Here is a 25,400-nt window from a genome sequence, read left to right as displayed (position 1 = left end):
CTTTGAAGGACTAATAATGGCTTTAATGAGGCTCTTCAGTCTGTGTAATGTCACGTCTAATGTGAATGTAGTGCCTGTAATTGCTTGTCCCAAATGAGATCTTGAGGAGTTTCCACAAGTGATAATATCATGATGTTAAAGCACAAGAGATCTGCTGAACAAACTCATCCAGACATTACTGCAGCGGCTTAAGGAACAGATGAAATACAATAAATTCTTATAATGTTGTTTTAAACATATCTTCATGATGGTAAATAATGACATTATAATGACAGTAAAGCGAATCGTGATTTAAAACGCTTCTAGTTTTAATTGAATCTGTCCCTGAAGTGCTCTCCAGATGATAATGTTGCAGATATATTAGCTGTGGGATGCAGTGAGATTGTACAACTAAGAGCTGTTTGAGAGCTGAAGATGCACAAATGAAATACTAATGGCTCCATGAGTGTAAGGGCATGAGGGGTCAAGCACTTTTCATATTTTCAGTCTACTCATGCACGCTGCGTCCTTCTGCTTCAAACAAATTCAATTCACACTACAGACAGCGCAATCCCAAACCCTTTTCACTGTTATAGTCTTACCTACCTTAAAGTGAATGCTCACCCAGACCTGCCTGAAACGCCTCGTGTAACCACACCCACACAAATCTACATCAGCTCGTGGTATGATTTGACTAGGACCGCCCATATGTAAACACAAGTAAGGTGGGCGTTAACAGGCCAATCACAGCACACCTCGCTTCTCAGAGCCATGAGCTTTGTAAAGAATCAGCGCATTTCAGAGAGGCGGAGCAAAAAGGAGATGCAAACATGCATGGTGTGTGGAAAATACAGCGTTTTAACCTTAAATCATGTTAACACATTACATTACATCTAAAACAAACCATAATATTCATTTAAGCCACGTCATATGACCCCTTTAAACCTCACACTTTATAAACTCTAAACATTGGTTTCTGGTGGTAAATGTCGGTTTTCATTGACATGACATTTGATCAGTGGTGTGTATGCCAGGAAAAGCCTTTAGCTTTAGAGTCCCAAAACAATCTCCCAATCTTCTGGTGCTAACACACTAATCTGGTGTTAGTTATTAAATATCAATGAATTTATAATGGCAGTGTCTAATGGCAAAGTTTGTTTGCAGTTAACATATGTTTACATGTTTGTAATTGTACAGTATATCTGTATACCAGCTCTGGTTAATCGACTGGATTTCTCCTCACTGACATCTCTGTCAGTCTATTTTTGGTTGCTTTTAAAGCAACTGTTTAAAGCTGTTTACTGCCCCTGACTTCTTATCCCTGTATGTGTTCTTTACTGTTGAGATATTTCACTCAATACACCAAGAACCATTTGCAAGAAATTTAGTACCATAATTTAGGCTTGATAAGCTTAAATTGTGCTTAAGATCATCTTTTTCACGGTCGCCTCAGCTACTGCACTCTTTACTAGTAGTTGGGACTTTCTTCGCTAAAACGGCCATATTGAGCGTTACTTTCCTCTCCATTCATTGTAATGGCAGTGGTGTATCCTATTATTATTTGGGCTATTCTACAAAATTCCTACTGCTGACCCACATAAAAACACATAAAAAGTATTCAGTTAGCTTAATATAAATATATAATCATCATTTATTCGATACTTTCAATTTGGAGCTTCGTGTCCCAAACCCCTAAATTTCAACTTAAATTTATATTAAAAACAAATAGCATTTTTTCCCCATTGTTGTTTGTAAAAAATATATTTGATGTTTTTAAAAAGTGAAGTTCAAAAAAAGATTTATTTAGTCCATTGGCTGAGACTGACTTTAGCCACACCCCTACATTTTTGATCACAAATCATGACTGTATCTCTCTCTCTAATAGCTCTCTAAGAGCAGATCGGTCTCATCATTTTGAAGTTATTTGTTCGAAGGTCAGAAAATCTGTGTGGTACTTTATGGAACGTCACTATCACATTTACATTTTACATTTAGTCATTTAGCAGACGCTTTTATCCAAAGCGACTTACAGATGAGGAAACATTGGAAGCAATTATAACAACATAGACAACAAAATACATAAGTGCATCAAACTAGTCCATTAAAGCCCAGCACAGTATACAAAGCTAAGAATAGTGAGGTTTTTTTTAAAGAAGGAAAGGGAAGAGAATTAGGAAAAATCAATCAGCGACGTGTTGACGGAAGAGATGCGTTTATAGGCGTTTTTTAAAGATGGCAACCGAGTCTTTTTTCATCTTTTTTCTGCAACTAAGCAGGGTTTCATTCTATAAAATGTATTTTTGAAATGTGTACATCTGAACTGTGCTTGATAACCATGTGCTGAAATTGTCACTAACAAAACAGTCATGGCCGAAACGTATCACTGGGTATCATTGATAAAAAAGGAACACTTAATCCTTTATTTGGGGAAATAAAGAAAACTCTGTACGGTTATTCAAATCTTTAGTATTTTAGTATGTTTTAGTAGTGGTGTAGTATGTGAGCTGGATGTTTTCTATTAGATATTTACTGTCAGATGTGTGTCTGCTATACAGTATGTGCAGCATAGTTAGATATTTGTATTGAATTCTGATTCAGCTGTGCAAATGAAATATTGCGATCACTACCAAAACATTTCAATCGCTACTGAAAATGTGTATCACGTATACATATACAAATATACAAAATTATGTTAACAATAAACATTTGGGTAGAGGGAGAATATTGCAAAACTTTCTGAAAGTACAATATGAAAATGTTAGCTGCACAATTTCTATAAATGTGTACCTTTTGATATTATACTATTTGCATACATAAAAAACCAGAGTTTCCAACTCTGATATAATATCTGTCAAATGGCACATACATTATCTTTGCTGACAACCTGTCTACACCAAAACAAACGATGTGCTAAAAACGATATATCCCGTTTTAATTCAATTATAATGATCAATTTTGTTCACACTGGGTGCTGCTGCGCACGCGTCTGGTGTAGACAGGGTGTTATATCTGCAAAAGAAGTATTAAGAGTTTTGCATTATGTCATTTCTTTTGGCATTTGGTATGATCTGCTAATGTCTTTCACTTCCTAATCTGACACTATTTTGACTTCACAGTAAATCCCTACTTGGGCATTGTTGCGAAGTAAAATCACAGGTCTATTCACAAACAGTTGAAACCTGAATGTCTAGATGGTGGCTTCACGAGATAAATTCAGTCTGTCAAAGAATGAAACGTTACCAAGCCGATACAGTGATCTCCTCGGAGGACGAGGGACGAGAAGTTAACACAAGCTGTGACACAAGCTTTTAAAACACGTCCTCCATGCTCACCTTAAGAGAATCTCTGAGACGAGTGAAATGGCTTTTTGTGTCCCACAGCAGTCTTTATTGATGTGTTCTTCAGAAGGCAGGACGCGTCATGTGATCATAAAGCAGGTTCTAGAGAGATGCCAGAAATACCCGGGCAAACCGAGAGTGCTCCAGAGAGATGATGCTGCTAAAATGATGATATCCTATAGACTGTCACTGTCTGCTGGCGTCTGGAGAAGAGGATTTACTTTTCTCTAGCAACTGCTAAAGGATGAGCTTTAAAATCAACATAAAACATATCAACATAAGTGACATTGAGCTCACAGTTCACAGATCACATCAGTGTGCGTGTGGTGAAGATAATCCTTCTCTGAGAACACGTGTGTGAACTCGAGGGAAACTGATGTCATACATTATTGAAAGTCAACAGTTTGTCGATTTGATAAAATTCCATGAAATTCAAACATGAATCTGATTATTTACCTTTTTGTGTTGCAGCCGTATGGAGGAGCTGCAAGTAAAGACAGCCAAAGTAAGTCACTGCATTATTGTGTAATGTTTCATGCATATTGTTGGTAAGGGATGATTGTTGCATTGCGTCGAGTTCTTGTGTACAGCTTTCACGACGGCTTTCTGTCCGTAGCATGTCACGTATTCTCTTGATGATGTCTTAGACATCATGCTTTGAAATGGCCAAATCCCAAACTACCTCTGTATGTCTTTGTGACACTTTTATGCGTGTGTAATGATCTGAGAGCGAAGCAGCAAACTGGCGAATGTCAAACGCAACGGTTTTCCAGGTATTATGCTGTCAGTGGCTCTTTTTTAAATCAAACTGGGAACTTGTTGTTTTGACATGTTCTTCATTTGAATGTTGCAGAATAATAGAAGTTATTGATTTCAAGATTTAAAGAGACTTTTTCCATGACATAGCACGTCATCTGTAGGAAAGGTAATGGTAATGTGCATGCAGACTCAACGGAGTGTTGACTGCTTTTAAATGTAAATGAATTTCGGATCAACGGTCACATGTCTAATCAAATGTTTCCCATCATTTAGAACGTAAACCGCTTCTCTAGTTCACCGGATTTAAGTAAACACTTTTTTCGAGGGCTCCGTAGGGAGGAATTGTTATTTACTGGCTTTGGTCAAAACATAAAGAAACACGTAACGGTGTGATTGATTTTCTGTTCTTCTCATGGTTGGAATAATGAAACCTTTTCTATGTGTGTGCGCGCCTGTTTTGGCGCATTATCTCAGTTTCCCTGCTCTGTAAGGAGGCCTGTTTTGTCATGTCTGCATCTCACTTGCAAAGGATGGACATTAATCAGACTGCCCCAGTTTCTCTACATCTCAACAGCCACCATCCACTTGAGCGGCTGACCGAACGCTTACATTACCAACAGGGCAGGCTGACAGGCCTCTGGCTCAGACGCAAATCATAAATAAATAACGTGCCACGGGCAGCGCGCCTCGTCGCCGAAAAGGTCACCCAAGAAGAAAGACGGGAAGAAATCTTGCGAGAAAGACGCAATATACAATGAAATCTTTCTCATTCAGCAGCGTTCAAGGATCATGATTCTTTTGGCGTCACAAATAAAAGAAACTTTGACCTGTGCGGGTCATTTATATACAGTATTTATTGAAAGGGAATTGTACATTGAGAAACTCTGCGGAGGAGGACTTAAAATACTTGAAGTTTCTCTGTGTTCTGTGGTCGGGTTAAAGAATTTCTAGGTTATTTTCAATGAACGTGTTTGTCCATATTTGAGCCAACCATGCATGGAAACGATCCGATGTGTTTTGAATAGTTGCTATAGAGAAGGATTGTGTTTTGCATTAACTGGATCGTGCTTAACAGTCCAACCTTAAAAAAAGAATTTCCTTAAAGGCCATCGGTTGAGTGACATCCATATTACAACATAACAATACAGGTGATGAAACCGCGCTGTAACACGCTGCGATGTTCGAGCTGAAACAGTTGCCTGCGGTCTCCAACGTTCACATCATATATTCTGCGTGATCGTTGAACAGATGGAATCCGACTGCAGCTACCGAGGAAACATTCTCACCCATCGATGGCATTTGTGAAGTTGACTTTATGAACGACCAGGATTATTGCCTGGAAATGGTGCAGTTTATCTTTGTGGTCAATGGAATGGAATCTGAGCTCGTTCCAAACCAGACCAGTGAACCTCCTCTGCATAGACGAAGACTCATAGACGTTCCCAGTGCTATAGTCTGATGATAGTGAGCAGTATCAGTCTTACGTCACTGTCAGGTTACTGGAGCACAGCTCTCGATGGGTGTGCTGGGTGTGCTGACTCTTATTCCTGAAAACACAGTCAGCTGGTCTTCAGAAACCAACGCCTAATGCTGAAAGCTCCCGATAACTTCTGAAAATAACCAGAAGGGTTTGTGTAAAAGGTTATTAGCAGGAATATAAAGAGTTAAAGGCATGATGAAAATGCAGCATGTAAATCAGCTTCTTGTTAAGCACCTCGAGAGCAGTAAACACTGTCAGGCACTTCTCACCTCTTATTTTTAGAATTATAATTAGAGAAATCAATCTGAATACAAAATGTTTTTCATCAACAGATTGTTTGGAACAGAGGAGTGAAGATAAAGCATCACACCCCACTAATGTATGTCTGTTAATGCATGTAGTTGTTGAATCATAAGTGAGAGTTACTTTCATGATTTTCCGTAGATCATTACTATTGGTCAACCTTCACAATTTGTCTGTAGGTTTGCAAATGGAATATCAAATTATACAAAATAGACATGGCTTGTTTTTTTCTTCACTGCGACCTGAATTGGCTGTTTGATTCAGAAATGGAGCTGACAGCAGACAGATGTTACCTGATGTTCTGATCAGATTTTGACAGCACACAGATAAAAAAGGTAAAAATATATTGACCTGCCCAGAAAAAGCATTTATAAAACACGATTACAAACAATATTTTACAATGTTGTATATTATGTATATTTGTTCCATTTGAAACAAGGTTTCTGCCCAAACACTACGATGTGTGACTATTGATAAGCAGTGTAATGTTAATATATCTCAGAGATCCTCAGGCACAAGGATTATTTAAAGAATCCAATAAGATCAGTTGTTTTCATATATCCTTGTCATGGCTTGTTTGTCACCCACACCGTCACATTTGTGACATCGGACAAAATCTCTCTCATTATTATCTCACACAAAACAGAGGATCAGGTTGAGTTTGAAAAACTACAAAAGTATAGGCGAGAAAAGAAGGTGAGCAAAAACATAAGTAGCGGGAAACTCACATCAAGTCATTATGGAAGTGTAAAACATTTTTATATTAATTTTTTAGTAAAATATTTATACAAATGCTGTGAAAATTGATAATTGTTGATTGTTGTATGACTTTCATACTGATTTAAATCAAACAAACCCTTTAAAGTGATTTGTATTATTTATTTTAGTTTGTCAAAAGGCAAAAAAACATAATGCTCTTAAAAATAAGATAAGTATATGCAGTATTTCTGTTGATCCACCAACTAAAAACACTGCTTTAAACAACTTCTGATTATTTTGATCATGACAGACAGTTCTGACATGTGGCTGAAAGCAATCCAGAATGATTCTTTAAATCAAGTAATGGAAGTCAAATAGTTATGATTTGTAAGATATTTGTGTAATATTTTGGCATTAATCTGTGTTAGTAAAGACTTTCTGTGGCTGTCTCACACCTCATAGATATGGAAGTGGAGCACATGCAGCAGAATTACAGAGCTTTGCATTGTTTTCACATTTGACAGCCAATTACCGGCATCTTCATTTTAGCAGTTTAAACTGTTACACATTTACTTCCAGCAGAGCATCTCACCCGTTGTGTTTAGCTTATATGATGTTTTAAAAGGACCCAAAACTAATAATGGACAACAAAGAGGTGTTTCTAGATCTTAAACATCTGGCAGCTGTGGTTTTTAGAAAGTAACGGAACATCCCTGTATAGATGACACTTAAATCATTTTAATCTGAAATAGTTGTATTATACCAACGTGTCAAATTCGTGTTTTTTATTTTCAAATGTAATGATTTTAATCCATAATAAACATAAACAATAATAAACAAGATAAACTAAAGTTTTTCTTCTACTTGTTTGGATGACATGTTTTATTATGTTGACACTAGTTCTGAAATGAAAAGAATGTTGACAGAATATACCGAAAGAGACATCATTGTGCCACTGCTGCTACTATTAACACAATGAATTATTCATGAGCAGGCAAATGTGAATCTGGCTCAGGTGAACCAGTTCTCCCTCTCTCTCTCTCTCTCTCTCTCTCTCTGAGAAATGAGAGAAAAAAAGAAAAAAAACGTACACTAACCCTCTTCTCTTAACAGGTAGTGGTCTAGCTTTTGTTGAAACTAGTATCTTTGTATTAGGACCTATTGTACTATTGCACTTTTATGACATGTCGCTTATTGCTCCCGATCTCTTTGTAAGTCACTTTGGATAAAAGCGTCTGTTAAATGACTAAATGTAAATGGATTACAGCTGAGATCTGTAGGATATCTGTTTTTTGATGTAGAGCTGCTGTGACAACATACATCCTACTTTCCCTCGCTGTACAAATGATTCTCTCTCTCTCTCTCTCTCTCTCTCTCTCTCTCTCCCCACCCTGTGATTAAGTAAAGTCAGATCTGTCTTCCTTTGTCTCTCTGATGTTTGAAATTCTGTCATTGAAGACATGGACTTGCGTTTGTCGTCCCGTGGCAGACAGAGCACCTCGCTGTCAGGGACAATAAAGAAAAGCCTTTATTTTCACACAGCCGACTGCCTTCAAATATTTCCCATAAGGTCTCTCTGCAGTCTCAGTCTGTTCTCATCCTCTCATTGAGTGATATCAACATCTGTTCACATCAATCCTGTCTAACTTCTGCTTCAGTCAGTGGCAGATTATCATTGGTAATATGGAAGAGTCATTACATGTCATTACAAGTGTCTTGATAAAAAGTTATATTTACGTTTTCATGGATACAGACACTGTTATTGACGCACCAACCACAGGGCTATCGGCTCTGACAGTCAATATGATGTGAATTGCCTCACACGTATGGCTTGAGAAGATCTGGAATATAACACACAGATCATATGGACTACAGATGCTTTTTGGAGAGGTTTTTTAAGACGTGGTCACCTTAGACATTTCTTCTAAATATATCTTTGTGTGTGATGGAGAGAAATAAGAGAGTTGTTGGAATGATACGAGAGTAAATAATGCCATCCATTTCTTTAGGGTTAAACTATCAGTTAGGACTTTGATGAAGTGAACATGGCTAGAGTTTGCTAGCAGAGCATGAAGCGTGGAGGAGAGGGGATGAGTGTGTAGAAACACTCATCTGTCATTTAAAACCTCGGGGAAATACCTTTGTTAAAAACGTACTTCATATTCAAACACAAACGGGGCAATTTCTTGAAATATCATGTGTAATAGTGGGCAGATCTCAGGTGTGCGGGTACTTGAGGACCCCTGAGAGGGTCTCGCCTCCATTTCATCAGTTAAACTTTCAGAAGTGGGCCAGTAGAATGAATTACTTGTGTCATTGGATAAGGACACTGGCGCGGGGAATAAAGGCAAGCGTGCCTGTGATTTCAGATGGATACGCTTGATGAAACAGAACCGTTCATTCGCTTTCAAATCTTACGGATGAATCCATCACATCCCTTTTTTATCATCCGTTTCATTCGGTAGGAATCGTTACTTATTGGCTCCTCATCAAAGTAACAAAATGATCAAAACATTGTGATATTTGCTACAGAACTAATGTGTATCACAAGAGTATTACAAATGACTTCAAGATGCTGAACAGAATGTACAGCTACTGTATATCACACATCAAGGCTTCTCATCATACTGTACTGCAGATGCTCAAGAAGAACTGAAAATACTGTATGAGGGCAGACATGACTGTTACAGAGGAGCGGCGTTATGAGGTCTTTATCATTCTGCAAGGATTTGTGAGAACTGACTCTAATGGCAATTTATGAACGTGACATTGATGAAACCTCATGAATTCATAACCCGCTGAGAAACATTGACCCGTCTCCTCTCGCTCGCTGCATGTGTAACAACAATTTAGCACTGTATCAAATATGAATTGAATATTTTAATGCAAAACTTTTATGCATTCGCTGCGAGCCGAGGTAAACAACCCAGGATCTCCTTGAGTTAGTCTGTTGCTCTCTGTGGAAGTCTAAGAGGAACTAAAGGAGGAGTAGTAGTGTTAGACACTGTGAATGAACTGAATCGCCGTTTCTAGATGTACAAAGATCCAACATCACAAATGATGTTTTCAGCTGAAAATACTGAGACTATAACACATCATGCAAACTGTACAGTGCAAAGGAGTCTAATTTGCAGACAAATGAATCACAATTCAGCTTCATCAAAAGAAACACAAGATTCGTAAAAAGGGATTTTGTTTACATGCATCTGACTCAATATACAGTAGTCAAGAGATCTGAGGTGCTCTGAGTCAGTGTTATGTTCTTATTCAGCAATACTCGTATTCCTCTGATGTAAATGAGTATTGATTGTGTTCCTGATGAAATCTGGGTCGGCTTCATCTTCACACAGTACACAGTGTTAGTCTACCTGCTCATGTACTTATTCAACATTTGATCGGTCCGTGATGTTAGTAAATGAGCAATTCTTATTTAACCAAACGCAAGTTAAATCCCCAAAGACATAGATTTGAATAAATACATCACAATGTCTTTTTGAATTATAATATTAGTTTTTTATTTAAAAAAAGTAGTGATCATATACAGCAGTATATCATTCAGTAGTTTATAAATAAATACATTTAATATATGAAATAAATCAATAATAGAAGTGTCACAACTGTGTCAAACACAACCTTGTTCTGTTTAAAGAGATGATCTGATCTCTTTTCATCTTTCAGCAGAATACTACACTTACATTGAGTCGTTTAGCAGATGCTTTCATCCAGAGCGATTTACAGAGAGTTCAGGGAGCAATAAGCCATATGTCATAAAAGAGCAATAATACAATAGGTGCTAATACAAAGATACTAGTTTCAACAAAAGCTCGACCACTACCTGTTGAGAGAAGAGAGAGGGTTAGTGTACACATTTGTTTTTTCTGTCCATTATTCACAGAAGATATAATGACACGATTCGTCTTCATGTGTCACACGTCTGATGCGTTCAGGCCTCATTGAAGAGAGTTATGGACATCATGTGCGATGTGTTCACATGAGTCCCATTCCATTCCTCACCAAACCAGTCTTAAGCAGGATTCTTAATTATGTTCATTAATAATTGATTTCATATCTCAATATTATTTAGTCACGGACAGAAATATAGAGAGAATTTCAGGACAGGCTATCTTGCATGATTCATTCCTATCATTTCTCATAGCAGTATAAATCATTTAAATATTGTTTTATAGAGGGATTGAATTAAACCAAACTCGTGGCTTTTATCCTTTGCTATAGAAATATATTTCTCTACATTCACATAGAAGGGCTGGTGGCAGAGTAAATGTGGACAATCGTTCAATATTCTTCCACCTTCCATAGGTGCATTATTCAAATCATGACGCTTATTTTGGAATCTCCGGCAGGGAAAACCACATGAAACGTACGCATAAGAGGTCATGTCACAAACATGTTCCAGCAACGCCAGCATCATCTGAGATCTGTGTCGGTGAATGAAGAGAATCGGCTCTTTCACAAGCACATTACCTTTATCTCAGCTTTGAGATCTTTTAGCTGAAGACATCTGACACACCGACTCCTCTATAACGTATCTACACTCCTTCTGACGTTTGGATGATGAGAACAGTTTTGTGGGAAACTTTGAATACCTTCATTTTTAACAGATTTCCTGAGCCCTCACAGAACAGTGAAGTCGTTTTAAAGTTTTGGGAGCTTAACACTTATAAAGATAGAAAGGAAAATTGAATGAGAGTACCGGTATACAAAATGAACAGCAGCCCTCATATCTTCAATGTCTCACATTGTAAAAAAAGAAAGACTAAAATACATTGGATAATAGTCTTGTTCTGTACATGAGGGTTGTGCAGATAGAGGACTTCACAGAGGAATGCTGGGTAGTGAAGATGACACACACTACACTACAGTAGCTGAAGGAAACACTGGTGGATTTCGGAGAGGGTTTACAGCTCTTCATACTGTGCTTCTCCAATCCCTGCTGAGACTGTCTGTCTCTGATCGTGACCTTTTATTTCTCTTATACGGCTAAAGATACTGATGAGAGAGCTACGGAGCAACTTACAGCCGTGTGCCACTCAGTGGTGTACTATACTATACTATACAACCACAACCCTGACCTCAAATGGCCAAAATACAGCAGTCAGTGTGTTTGTTTGTTTTTCTAGTAACATATTTATGCTTTAAATATGAAGTTATAGAATTGGAAACAAATATTTTTACAGAGCATATACAAGATTACGCAAAATCATATGCAACATTTGCCATCTCTGTGTCGATACTTGTATTTGGTAAACGTTGTGGTAAAAAACAGACTACATTGTTGTAAATATATTGTAAAGAAAACGTAACGAGGAGGTACAGAGAAAATTTAAGGATTCTGACTTGTGCGCACTTTATTCGCTTGTCATTTAAAGAAAGCTAGTATTAAAAGTTGTCACAGATATCAAAGATTTGCGATGCACTGCAATATCATAAAGAGATAAAGCAGCACAAGAGAACCAGTGGATTGAGTATCAAACTCTCTCGAGCCGGAGGACTGGGGCAGATGAGAGAAGCCACTGCGCACTTTAAACTAGCTTTGACAAAAAGTGAGCAAGTTTATCGATATTACCTGACGAACTCCTCGCTGAAGATGATGCGCTTGACGTGGTTATCGGAGGCGGGGTCGCAAAAAATATTGTGTATTTTCTTAAGAAATGAACGAGTTGTGAACACGATACAGTTAAAGGGAAAGCAACAGCTAAAGCATCATGGACAATGAGCAGGAGAACAAGTGGGCATACGCTAATATACATAGATTAGAAGTCGTTTACCTCCGAATAGACACCCAAAAACCTTTTATTACCATGCTATAACAACTGTAATAGCTTATCGTGCACAAAAGAGTAAAAAAGAACGCCGAAAACTGTTCACCGCAGTAAACTGTCCCCGCTCTACACTATGCTGCATTTGCTACCTTGACACCCTGTCCAGTTGAAGCCATCATGATCAGAAGCTGAATATTGTGATGGTTTTAATCTGACACGTTGTTTAATCTGTAACGTTGTTTCTATATTTATTTAGTTACTAGCCTCTCTTGGCTTTGTTGAGAAAACGTCAGCATGAAGTAAATACTGAAGAGAATAAGAAGAATGTTATGTTCTGTACGACCCTCGGCGTCACATGTGATACCTGCCAGCTGTTTTCAATCTGACGGCCAGATGTTCACTGAGGTGACCACGGAGGTGTCCAACTGATACCTGAATTCCATTAGAGTCCTGCGAAACAAGCCATCGGTTTAGAAGATTCATCTTCATGAGCGTCGTGTAGAATGAAAGCTCTCCTCCAGTGTGTTGAGAGGCTGAAGGTCAGATCAATGGAGCTGTGTGTTGGTTCTTCTGCTGATAATATCTGCTCTTATTACATGTCACACGCTTCAGTGAAGCTCGATTGTTTAGAGTCGTGAGTCCCATCAGTCTGTACAGAAAGATACGGATCAGCAGCACGGCATCGGGTCAACTGTCTCTGCCATACATGATAAGAGATAAGCCATCTGAAAGCTGATTTCAGCCATTTAGTTAATGCTCTTATGTACAGAACTTCATATGACTACACATTTAATCCTGATTTAAGCATGAGGATTTTTCTTCTAGCTTTATTTATGTTGGGTTTCTTGGGTAATCATCCTAATAACAAGAGCTCTGGTGCACACACACATACTCTTAGTTTTATAAGCCTAAAACTGTTAAACCTTTTGATTCCTTTAGTGATTTAGTGAGTCCGCTTTTAAAAATGTAAAATATAACTATATAGCTGTTGTGCTTTCTTCTTTCAATTGCTCTAAATGATTTCAACTTATATTTTAATACAACAGTTTTTCTATTGCCTTGTTTTAATTTATTATCCAGGCAAGCAGGCTTGCTTTAATATAGCCTGAGCACTGTTCTAGAGGGCTGTTCAGACAGATCCAACGTGATTTCATGAGAATTCATATGTAATTTGCGTAATAATAATCTGTTTTATTTATATAGCGCCTTTCCAGGGCTCAAGGACGCTTTACAATAAACAAACAACAATAAAGGCAGTTGACAAAGACAGCAGACAAAACAACAGTAGATGAGAATTAGGTGAATGGGGCAGCACATGTATATGACAAAAAAAAAACACCTTAAGAATTTTGAGTTTTGAGCGTGGATTTGAATTCAGAAATAGTGTTAACAGAACAGAGAGATCGGCGGAGAGAGTTTTAAAAATGGGGATTTGTTGAAATTTCATTTTATTTTCAAACATATTTGCGGCTGCAAAAGCGATATTTATATTTATGCATTAGTAGACGCTCTAATCCAATGTCTTACATTGCATTACACTATACATTTGTTTCGGAGCATGTGCAATCCCTTGGATCGAATACATGACCTTGGCGTTGCTAGTGCCATGATCTAACCACTGAGCTACAGGAAATATTGATGCATTGACATTAACAAATTACTCAATGGTTTTCTCTCCTGCTATCTGGGCTCCTATTAATATGGTCTTAATAAAATGTTATTTATGTGATATACAGTATGTTATAGATTACTGGTTTAAACTAAGAAAAAGAAATGTACTGCACAACAGTTACGCGTAACAAACTGTCAGCTTTGTGAAGGCATTTTCTACAAATTTGGTGTTATTTATATCAGATTGGTACAACAATTTGATTTGACAAGAATTCTAATTTTCTTATGAGAACATGGATATTTAATAACAAGTTGTTGTACGTTAGCACCAATAATAGAAAACCACGAGCAAATTATTACCAACAAATATACAAAAAATATATCAATATATATAAAATATATCAATTCTGCATATCAAGCACTCTCTGTAATGTCCTGACAGTGATGGGATGCACTTCTGAAACTGTAATCTTCACTCCAGCGTGCAGACAGTGTCTGTTGATAATGGGTAGTGAGTGGGAAAACACGAGCGGATAAGTGTAATCAGAGGATGTTTAACGGAGTGTTAAAGGAGCCATCGGATGAAAAACACAATTTTCTATATATAATTGTGTCCCCGGTGCATCTAGCAATCCAGAAAACGTTTAAAACAAGAATGAAGTTTTCAGACTAATGATTTGATACGTTTAAAAGGAACCTAACCGCAGAGGAGTTCAGGAACCATTGAGTGTTTTTAAGCGAACCATGTTCCAGACATGTCATGAACACCCTAATAAATCAGCCCAACTTGTTGAAAGTGCTCGCCCAATGAGTCCTTTAATATCATTTTTTTGGCAGGGATCTTGAATGGATGCCTGCCCGGAGGTGGTGGCGGGTTTAAGAGGGGCACCTTAGAGGATGAGGGCAGAGGGGCAGCCCCCTGTGCATGGCCCTGCTCGTGTCATCATATAACAAAGCTTTTAACAAGTAGCTTTTATAAAACAACAGCAGAAGCAGACATTCCAAAAGATTTCAGCAAATAAGCTCATGTAAAAAGTGACTCCAGCTGTACTGTATGTAGCTATAAAGAGGATTTTATGAGCATTATGACAAGAAAATGATTTTAAATGCAGTGGTGTGCATCCCGGCTCTGCTCAAGAATGTTTACAGCTAAAGCTCATTGTTCTTGTTTTGCTGGCAAAAAGATACAGTTTTGCTTTGATAAACAAGATACTCATCCTTCATCCATTTCTCAAAGCCTCTATTGATTTATTCAAGTCCGCATTAGGCATTATGTTGAAATCCCCCTTTGCGCCATGAACGTGCTTTATACGCGGTGTCATCGATCCACGGTTTCATGCACCGCTGGAGGTATAAAAACATATTAAAGGGACCTGAGAGGAGATTCAACACACATCTAATGTGACAGGTCTGAATGAATGTTAATTCTGCATGCTGCGTGCCTAAAGACATGAGACCAGCCCTATAGAGGGGATGAAGTGAACATTCTCAATCTCGCTTCGGTAGGCAGGTAATGAATATTAATGCAGGCAGTTTATTAAAAAACTGTCAGAATTGTAGTGGATACAGCAGTTTAAGTGTTTCCCTCCAGGGGAGAAAGTATTTATATTATTAGACAGGACATTTTTGCTGTAGGAGTAGAGCGCTTTGTTTTACAGATGAGTGTCGTTGAGTTAAGGATATTTGTTATTTTCTTTATCATCCTTCAGCCGTTCAGTTTATTTTTGGGTATTTCTAATAGTAGCGTACTGTATATATACACACATAAAACAAGCAAATGAGGGGATCAGCGGACAGTTCTTTTAGGACAGATATGTTAACCCAACCTAAACCATTAGCATTGGTCGAATATATTAGATATCACCAGTTGAATCAGGACTAACTGAAGGCACAATGAAGGGGAAATATTTCATTCAAACATTGTTACTCTCGTAATCTATCATTTATTATTTATTTCTCATTTAAATGCTATTGGTTGTGGGATTTTGTTGTTGTCTTGCACTTCATGACCTCATGATGTAAATCACCAATGAGATTGGATGTTATGGAATGCCATCAGGCCGCTGTTTTATAGTTTAGTTGTATTAATAATTTAAATTAGCTTTTATTTTAATAGTTTTTATGTTCATTTTAGTTAAAGCTTTAGCAATTTTGGTCTATGCTTTTTCTCATTTTACAAGTTATTTGTTTATTTTTTGTGTTGCTATATAAAATGTATTCATTTTTATTTTAGTTCTATTTAAGTTTTTTATTTAAGTAATTTTTTTGAAGTTTGAAAAACCTGCGCTATGAGATTTTACTTTTACTTTACACTCTTAAAAATAAAAGTGCTTAACGGGTTATTCAGAGCGAAGCCATAGAAGAACAGAAAAAGAACAGATTTTTGGTTTCTTTTTCTTAAGAAAAGACAGAAAGGTTCTTTGGATGTTAAAGGTTCTTTTTGGAGACATTTATAGCAGAAATTAATAAAAGGTGCAAAGTGAGCAGCCAAAACATGGAAAGGAAAAGGAAACCTGCCCACATATTACAGTAATAAATGGTGCAAATGGTTTAATACATGTCAACAGTAGTTGGGATGAAATGGGTATTTCTGATACACATCCATTTATTGAAACTGATTAAGATCTTATTGACATATTTGTAGAGTTAGTTAGCATATTAAATGTTCTAATATATAAACATATAAGAAGCGCTCAATCTTCTTTGCAACATTGCACATTTGTGAAAGTGAAAAACTTGATAATGAAATACTGAATAAGTTCTTAATCTTCATGTTCCTGAAAACTTTCATCATTTCAGCCCAAATTACAGCATTACTGAAAATCATTTAAAAACTCTCTCTGATGTTAAGACTGAAGTTAAACTGAAGTTCTGCCTATTGCTATTATCTGGGGTATGACTTCATCTTCCCAGTCTGCCTTCACATCTCTTCAAGATCTCTTTAAAGGCTTAAAGATAGAATTTTCTCTTTTCTTAAACTGGGACGCTGGATGTTCACCGGAGAACATTCAGTGTGAGAAGCGCTCGGTCAGACATACAGGGTCACACATGCAGTGCAAATACAAATAATAAGAATGAATGATACACAGCAACATAAGAAAAAGTTAAAGCAGTTTACAGCCAAGCATTCACTTAATGCAACATATGCTAAATAAACCACCAGGAGATGCTGACATTAGATATTATTTACTAGAATAATTACATTTATTATATAAAACACCATGTAGCGTGTTTTACCCTTTTTGTGGGGGGGTTATTTTTAAATTTTTTCCCCCTGTAAAGCTGCTTTGGAACAATGCAAATTGAATTGAATTGAACAGAGGTCCTGCCTATTCTTTCATACGTGTTATATTCTACAGAAAGGCTTTGTCTGGAGGATTCAATACGCTTCATTTTGCTCAGTCAGACGGGCTGGTGTAAATGTAGACGGGCGTTCCGAGCATCACAGTAATTGAGCTAATGCCGTAACGCATGTGGACAGTCTCCAGGCTTATTCAAACTTTATAAGACGAGAGAGCACGCGCGTCCCCCCACACGCCTTCTGTCTGAACGATGTGTTTTCTCCAGCATGCACTTCTTTTAACCCTGCTTTCCTCTGCATTATTGATGATCAAAAGGGTCAGAATTAGCTTTTAGTGCTCCCCGATGACGGCTTTATCCGGGAAGCCGTGGTGAGCGCACTCATAATATCATGGCTCGTGGAGAACAGAGCTGAAGTCGAGCAATGTGTGTGTGGTTGAACATGCTTGTTTGTGTAAAACCAGGAGCAAAGAAAGACTTCATGTTGTTTTTTATGTCCATTAGAGAGCGTCTGTACTCTCTGTCAAATGGGATTTGATGTGGATGCTTCGGTCGTTTTTGTCTGGATTATTTATATATCAGTGAGAATGTTTGTCGATGGAAGAATCCTGTTTTGTTGTATTGTGATAGACAGTACAGTTTAATGTGTAAGATAGTGTACAGTTAAAGAATGACATAAAGCTTTCTATAGAAAGTCTTGGAGCCGGTTTATGAGGGGACTTCAGGGTCAGGTTAGATGGTTTTTGGATGGAAGATGGTTTTGTTGTTTTTGTAACTAACACGTCTTCATATGTGAATGTTGAGAGGCAGGTGGCACGCCAGCGGAGTTCAATTAAATTAACTTGCTCTTTGAAGCTCCTCTTAGCGGTTTAAGATTGCTGCCTGTCTCCACTAAACACACACAGAGAGAGAGAGAGAGAGAGAGAGAGAGAGAGAGAGAATGAGCAGCGGCGTGCGGTTCAATGTTTGATGAAGACAGCTGGAAGTAATCTGCGACCGGGGGCTTCTCTGAATAACAGCAAAAATGAGCAGTTTTTGTCACACCCGGTCCAGTCATTTTTCTGTGAGCTAAGAAGAGCTCAATTAGATGTGACTGATGAAATTTGCAGAGTTTGTGTACAAATATTGGTTAGAGACCCTTTCTACCAACAGGAGACAAAATATGACCTTACATCTTAAAAGCCCAATGGTTATTCCTTTGTTAATACTGTAAATGTTCATTGAATGTGGTTTCGCTTCAGAGTTATAGTTTTGTTTTTTGTTTTATTTAGCTTTATTCATATTTTAAATTTTTCTAAATTATTTAGTTTTTTGGTTCATTTTAGTATTTTTTTAGCAATTTTGATACTTTATTATAATTTTACACTCTTAGAAAAGGTGCTTCAATAAAGAACCTTTAACATCTCTCTGATTCACAAAAGGTTCTTCAGATTATAAAACAGTAAGCACGAGATGGTTCTTTAAAGAGCCTGTTGCTGAGGGATTGTCGGTGGAACCAAAAATAGTTCTTCTGTGGCATTGCTATGAACGACCTTTTAAGCATCTTTATTTTTAAGAGTGCATGATGAATTCAATTTCCCCTTCAGTCGGTCTCTCGACGTTGTGAGAGACTGACTGGGGTTTGATCCTGAGAACCTACCCTCTCCGAGATAATTAATTAATTAAAAAACGCCAATGGGCTTGGCGAATGGCACGCGCACGCCAGTCTCCGCCCCGTGCATACGGGTATAAAGGAAGATGGCGGCGGTCATTCACTTATCCTTTGTTCTTCGGAACCTGTGTGTTTCTTTATGCAACGCACTTTTACTCGACTTCGAGAAAACTTTTCCTGCTGGATTTACGACGCGGAGCAGCGGACTTCTCCTTTCGTGGACTTCCCCTGGGCGTTTCGGCAGAAGGCTACATACCTTAGAGGTAAGTCCCTCCGGCTACGAGTATGTCTCGTAGCTGTGTCCTCGGATGCGACAGACTCATCCCGGAGTCTGACGGCCATGACACCTGCGTCACTTGCTTGGGGCTCAAGCATGCTGAGGCAGGTTTCACTGATTCGGCATGTTCCGTGTGTGCGGACATGGCAATCAGGGTGTTGCGGTCACGGTTGGCTACGTTCTTTTCGAGCGCTGCCACCACCCCGTCTGCTTCCCAGGCGTCTTCAGCCGCTGTATCGGCGCGGTTGATCGCTTTGGCGAGCGGCGGGGGTGATTCGGGGATTCCTATGGATGTCGCTCCGTCAGCAACATGCTCGCGGACCATCCATACCCCTGCACGCTCACCTGGTTTGTCCCCTATGAGCGGCAGACAGCCGTCTCATAGCGGAAAGACTACGTATAGGGATGATGACTCCATTTCTGTCGCTGCATCGGACAGCTGCCTGCTGGCATCTGATGCGGAAGATTCCTCTGACCTCCTGTCGTCGGGCAGTCGAGTACCAGAGGAGACGGACGCAGAGATGTCGGCCATGCTCTCTCGGGCAGCCGCGTGCATCGGGTTGCAGTGTGTGGCTCCACCCTCCCCGAAACGCTCGCGGCTGGATGCATGGTTTCTGGGATCGGGGCGTGGTCAAAAGCCGCGCCCCGCCCCGGTGCCGTTCTTCCCGGAAGTGCATGAAGAACTCTCCAAGTCCTGGAATGCGCCCTTTTCGGCCCGTATCAGGCAGGAGGGTTCGGCGGCTGTGGCTTCCCTGGATGGAGGAGCGGCTAGAGGCTATGTCGACGTTCCCCGGGTGGAGTGTGCGGTCGCGGGCCACTTGTGCCCGCAGACGGCTGCCACCTGGAGGGGTCGACCTAGACTCCCGTCCAGAGCATGTAAGCTCTCTTCGACACTCGTGTCGAAGGCTTACAGTGCTGCTGGACAAGCCGCTTCTGCACTCCACGCTATGGCAGTCCTCCAGGTCTTTCAGGCGAAAGTCCTGAAGGACTTGGACGGCGGGAAGCCCGACCCAACTCGCATGAGTGAATTGCGCACTGCCACAGACCTCGCGCTACGGGCGACGAAGGCCACGGCGGGCGCCCTGGGTCGGTCGATGTCCACAATGGTGGTCCAGGAAAGGCATCTGTGGCTTAACCTTGCGCAGATGAGCGACGCCCAGAAGGCTCGCCTTCTAGACGCGCCCATCTCGCAAGCCGGGCTGTTTGGTGATACCGTGGGCGTTATTAGCCTCCCTACTTTCCCCTCTAGGCGAAGCATAGGCATTCCATCCATCACTAAGCATTGCACTTGGTAACAGACTGAGCGGAGCCGTCTGTTAGAACCAGGTCCATTATAGGTAGAGTCATCCCTGCTCGGGCAGACCCCTGTATTAGGACTAGGGCCCCATACGTAGTGACTCCCCTCTGGGTCGTCCCGTGTGTTGTATTCCTCACTCAGGATTTCCCGATTGGTGAATCTGTGACCTCCCCGCCGGTGGTATCCCACCTGGATTGTCCCCCTATTCGGGCTAACACCTTCCGCATGATGTTCTCCCCGCCGGGGAGACCATGGTAGTATCTCCACATGTAACCTCCCCTTGGGTAGGATGTGGCCTCCGTAACACACTCTTCTAAGAGGAGAGCAGTGTTCCCCAGTATTCGGCTCCGGACAGCTCCTCGCTACTAGAGGCGTACGCCACTGTCCGTGAGGCCGTCAGTAGAGGCTTCTCAGTATGACCAATACTATGTGACTGGAAGATTACGTCTCGCGGTAGCACTATAGGGCACTAGCCCAGTCAGGGTCGCTCCGCTAGAGGTCGTGATATCGGTGCAAGCGCTGTGGCGTTTAAGATTGATCCCCAGTCAGTCTCTCACAATGTCGAGAGACCGACTGAAGGGGAACGTCTCGGTTACGTCTGTAACCTCGGTTCCCTGATGGAGGGAACGAGACGTTGTGACTTCATGCCACAACGCTGCACCGAATCACTGCAGTGAACGTTCCAGGTTCCTCAGTACAAAGGGTAAGTGAATGACCGCCGCCATCTTCCTTTATACCCGTATGCACGGGGCGGAGACTGGCGTGCGCGTGCCATTCGCCAAGCCCACTGGCGTTTTTTAATTAATTAATTATCTCGGAGAGGGTAGGTTCTCAGGATCAAACCCCAGTCAGTCTCTCACAACGTCTCGTTCCCTCCATCAGGGAACCGAGGTTACAGACGTAACCGAGACGTTTTTCGTTTAAGTTTTTTCAATCATTTTTAGGCCATTGTTTTATTTTATTTCAATAAACAATAGCATGTTCAAATCTTTATCCGTTATAGTCACCTAAAGTTAGCTGTCTTCACTTTTGAGGAGCGCAATCAAAACCATTTTTACTTCCGTCTTTTTTCTATTTCAGACATTTGATTTAAAAGTAGCTAATGTTGATTCTGGGTGAGTGTGTTCTTTACACCAGCGAGTCGAGCCGAGGCTTCTTTCAGGTGTAATGCTCTCATGATGATCTCTCATCACTTATTTACTCTCACTTCCATTATAAATTATGAATCGCTTGAAAGATAATAATTATTCATGTTTTTGTCCGCACGCAGGTTAAAATTGCAATTCGATGAGTCTGTTCGCTGCTTAAATAGAACATAGGTTGTAATATTTCTTGACCCATGCTTTACATTGTTAATAAAAAGTTGCCTGTGAGTAAACCGTACTTAGCGGACCCCCGTTGGAAGTGATTATAGACAAAGCCATCCTGCGTGGTGTTTGTAGGGCTTCTGCAGATACTAGAGATCCATATGTCTTTGGAGGTGTTACCTCTATAAACGTACTATACACCTGAACAGTTGACTATCGGCTTAGCAGTTTTTTTATTTATAAAGAAGAAAGTTAATACTGAACGTGAGTCATATTATGAATATTATTGTCCTCTGGGATGTAAATATGACAGGATGTGAATCTGCTTCACACCATGTTAACGTCACATTCAATGAATCCATTTCCAGTGGCTGAAATAAAAGTGTTTGTTTATAAAGAAATGTATTATTAAGTGGCTGCTGGTCTGAACCCTGCGTGTTCCTCCCTCTGATGCTGACATCTCACTCAAAGCCCATCTCCATCCACACGAGTCACACTCTGACGTCTCCTCTCGTACAGGAGAAACCCAGTCAAAGCTGCTCAGCATGCAGTCTGGCCAAATCACGCTCACCCTGAGAAAACACAAGAGCTTCTGCACACGCGGCATGATTTCAGCTGTTCACATTTAATGTCATGTCTTTACTACGTTCACACTGCCACCAAAAGCCGATTGTTTTGCTCAGATGTGTCCCAGATCTGTTTACTGCATGACAGTGTGAACAGGACAAACCACACGGAATCCGATCTGAGCCATTTCCATATGTGGTCTTAAATCAGATACAGGTCTGATGTTTTGCAATGCGACCTCAGTCTGAACGGTCATATCGGAATTCATGCGACTTTTTCTTCATTGTAGATTGACAAGTTACAATTCTGCGCTGATTTAAAGCTTCACGCATCATTCTGTTGACGGAAGTGCATTTACAGCTTGGTTGCCAAACATTAAACATGTCAGTCGCACGATGCGATGCAACAAATGACTTTAGAATCCGTTATAATATGAAATTTTGCCACTTGGATACGGTTTAATATGAAAAAAACGCATTAATGTTTTCTATTGTCTTTAATCACTTTTATCACTTTGCATTCCCCACTCACGTGCGTGTTGACACAATCTTAAACATAAGCTATATGTGTTCTACTCCATGCTGGGACGTTCAGATGGTTTGCGCACACCCCGAGAGTGAACTGCTTCTCATTCTCATGACAGCATTTCTTTTCTTAGACCATTTGAAAACGCATCTTTTTCTCTCCGTTCTGGCCTTTCGTCCACACCGAGACAGCGTGTTGGTCAATGAAAGCCGAGCAAAAATAACTCTATACGTTTGAAAACACAGTTGTAGTGTGGATGAGGAAAACCGAGGGATTTGAAAACAACAATGCGTTTTTCGTCATGTGACGCATTTTTTTCGGCTGCTTTCCGGTTTGATAGCATTATTGTCAGTTCATGCATACTTAAGATCGCATTTTAGGAGACGGAACATTTAATTACTCGCAGTTCTTGTTTGGCAGCGGAGCGCATGTTAAGTTTCACTTTCACTTTTGCAGCTTTAGTATAGTTTTGTGTTACCCGCAGCTAAGTTACCTCATTGTCCATGTACTTACAAATCCGGTGTCTTTGCCCCACTTTGCCGCGACATAATAAGGCAGAAAGTAAATAAACACCTGAAAGAAATGAGACAAGCTGACGTGTCTTAGGTTTTACTCATGCGCAGTACATGGATGTAAGCGCTTTCGAATGTTTCAGTGTGGACTGGCAGTGTTTGGGAAACGCTTGAGATGCTAGGACGAAGAGTGAGTGTAGACAGAGTTTAAGTTCATTTACATAATTTTACATGTTTTTCTTCCAATACTTTACATTTCTTCTTACATTTAGATTTGTTATTTATTAACTTTAATATTGTGAATCGCAGGCAGTTTCTGTCAATCTCATATTAATCTTGAGTGCCTATACAGTAGTATTGGATACGTCGTATCTTCGAAGAGTATTTAGTTTGATCAAATTTCTAAAAGAGAGATACAGCTGTAGGATTATTTCTGGAAAAACATGAGCTGCTGGTGGGACAAGTGGGGAGAGGGATGGAACTACAGCACAAGCTCACAACACATCATCACATCAATCCCTTTGTGATTTGTACATTATGCACCTACACGCCTGTGGTGAGGAAGGTGGGACGAGAGCCGTGACGCGGGGCCGGTGGCGTGAGTGATAAGTGGAAGCAGCTGTGCGCGCACCGGTCCCGCATCTTATCACGGAGGAGATTGGGAGCTTAAAAGGATGTTCGGCAGGACTGTTGACGAGAGAGGACCGGGCCCGAAACTGTGTTTAGTTTGTGTATGTTTTATGGCCGGCAGTCTACCGTGAGGTGGCTGCCGGTTACTTCCGTGTTCAGTGTTTATTGTTTATTTAATTAAAGTTTTATTGTTGAATGTTCGCCGGTTCCCGCCTCCTTCCTTCCCTTATAACGAACTTTATTACAACGCCAATTGCAACAAAACACAGACGTATGACTTAGTTTGACTTACCGCGTGCAGTTCATGACCGGCATCTTTTAGCACTGGGACTAAAAAGTGTTATATCCATCGCCTTGTCAGGCTTTGTGACGACACAGGGATCCAGAATTATAAAAAACTTTCCGAAAAAAGTTGCACTGCTGTGGGAGTGTATCAAGAACAAGTTGACCATGTTATGCATGAGAAGCCAGCAAGTTGTGTGAAGATGTCAGAATGCATGACATAACATCTTAAAAAAATGGACTTAATACAGTTTTTTACTTTTTGATGTGCCTGAATTAGTAGAATGTAAACTCTTCACCGTTTCCATAGAGTTGTCATTGGTAGTTCTTTAGTTAGACCCTGCTCTGAGTTAATGCTAAATTAATTAGTTCATTTTATCCTGAACTAAACATATTCCCAGTTCCTGTGGTTCGAACATGACAGAAAGCTGCTACCTGGCCATCATTAGCAGTGCTAACTTCATATTCTTGTGATGGAACCCAACTGAGGATCAAATCTGGACTTGTGTCCAGTGTGATGACCTCTCTGCCTGTATACAAATGTGAAATCTAATGGCAAGATAACAGAATACAGTTCATAAAAAAGCCTGTATATCTTCTGTTTTAGACAGAACTTTGTTATTTTATATACCTTTCACCGATATAATATTCTGTATCATCTCATTTATATACCGTCTAAACTGCATCCGTTGTGAACAAAATGTTAGATTATAATGGATTCGTCGGCACCAAGTAGTCCAGTGGACTGTGTGCCGACATGTTGTGCAGCAGCACTTCCGGCGAACTGTGTTCGAATCCCGGCTTGTGGTCCTTTCCTGGCTTCTGATTTCCTGTCTCACTGTCCTGTCCATATAAGATGCAAAAAATATAATAGGTTCTAATGCGTTTCTAATGTCTTTGCCGTGTCGTGTCCAGTAGACACAGTGTTTGGCTGAAAGAAGAATTTGAATGAAACTTTGTGAAAGACTCTTTCATAGCTCAGGAAGCTTAAATGACGTATCCACTTTGACCAATAAATCCAATCCTGATGTAGAAAACACTCATCCCATTATTTCAGCATCGCCTGATCATTTACTGCCCCCTTGATCAATAGAGACGTTTAC

At 39.9% G+C, this 25,400-nt stretch overlaps 1 protein-coding gene across 1 annotated transcript in view; it reads left to right on the top strand.

The window, feature by feature from the left end:
* Window positions 1-25,400, top strand: part of fstl4 (follistatin-like 4) — a 115,397-nt gene that overhangs the window by 12,833 nt on the left and 77,164 nt on the right. Inside the window, exon 3 of the mRNA XM_079487457.1 lies at window positions 3,789-3,822. Coding sequence (XP_079343583.1) covers window positions 3,789-3,822 — 34 coding nt within the window. The remainder of the gene's footprint in view (window positions 1-3,788; window positions 3,823-25,400) is intronic.

This window comes from Barbatula barbatula, assembly GCF_947034865.1.
Source record: "Barbatula barbatula genome assembly, chromosome: 22".
Classification (NCBI taxonomy): domain Eukaryota; kingdom Metazoa; phylum Chordata; class Actinopteri; order Cypriniformes; family Nemacheilidae; genus Barbatula; species Barbatula barbatula.
Note: the sequence above shows the minus strand (reverse complement) of the source record. Positions and strands in the feature narration are given on the sequence as shown.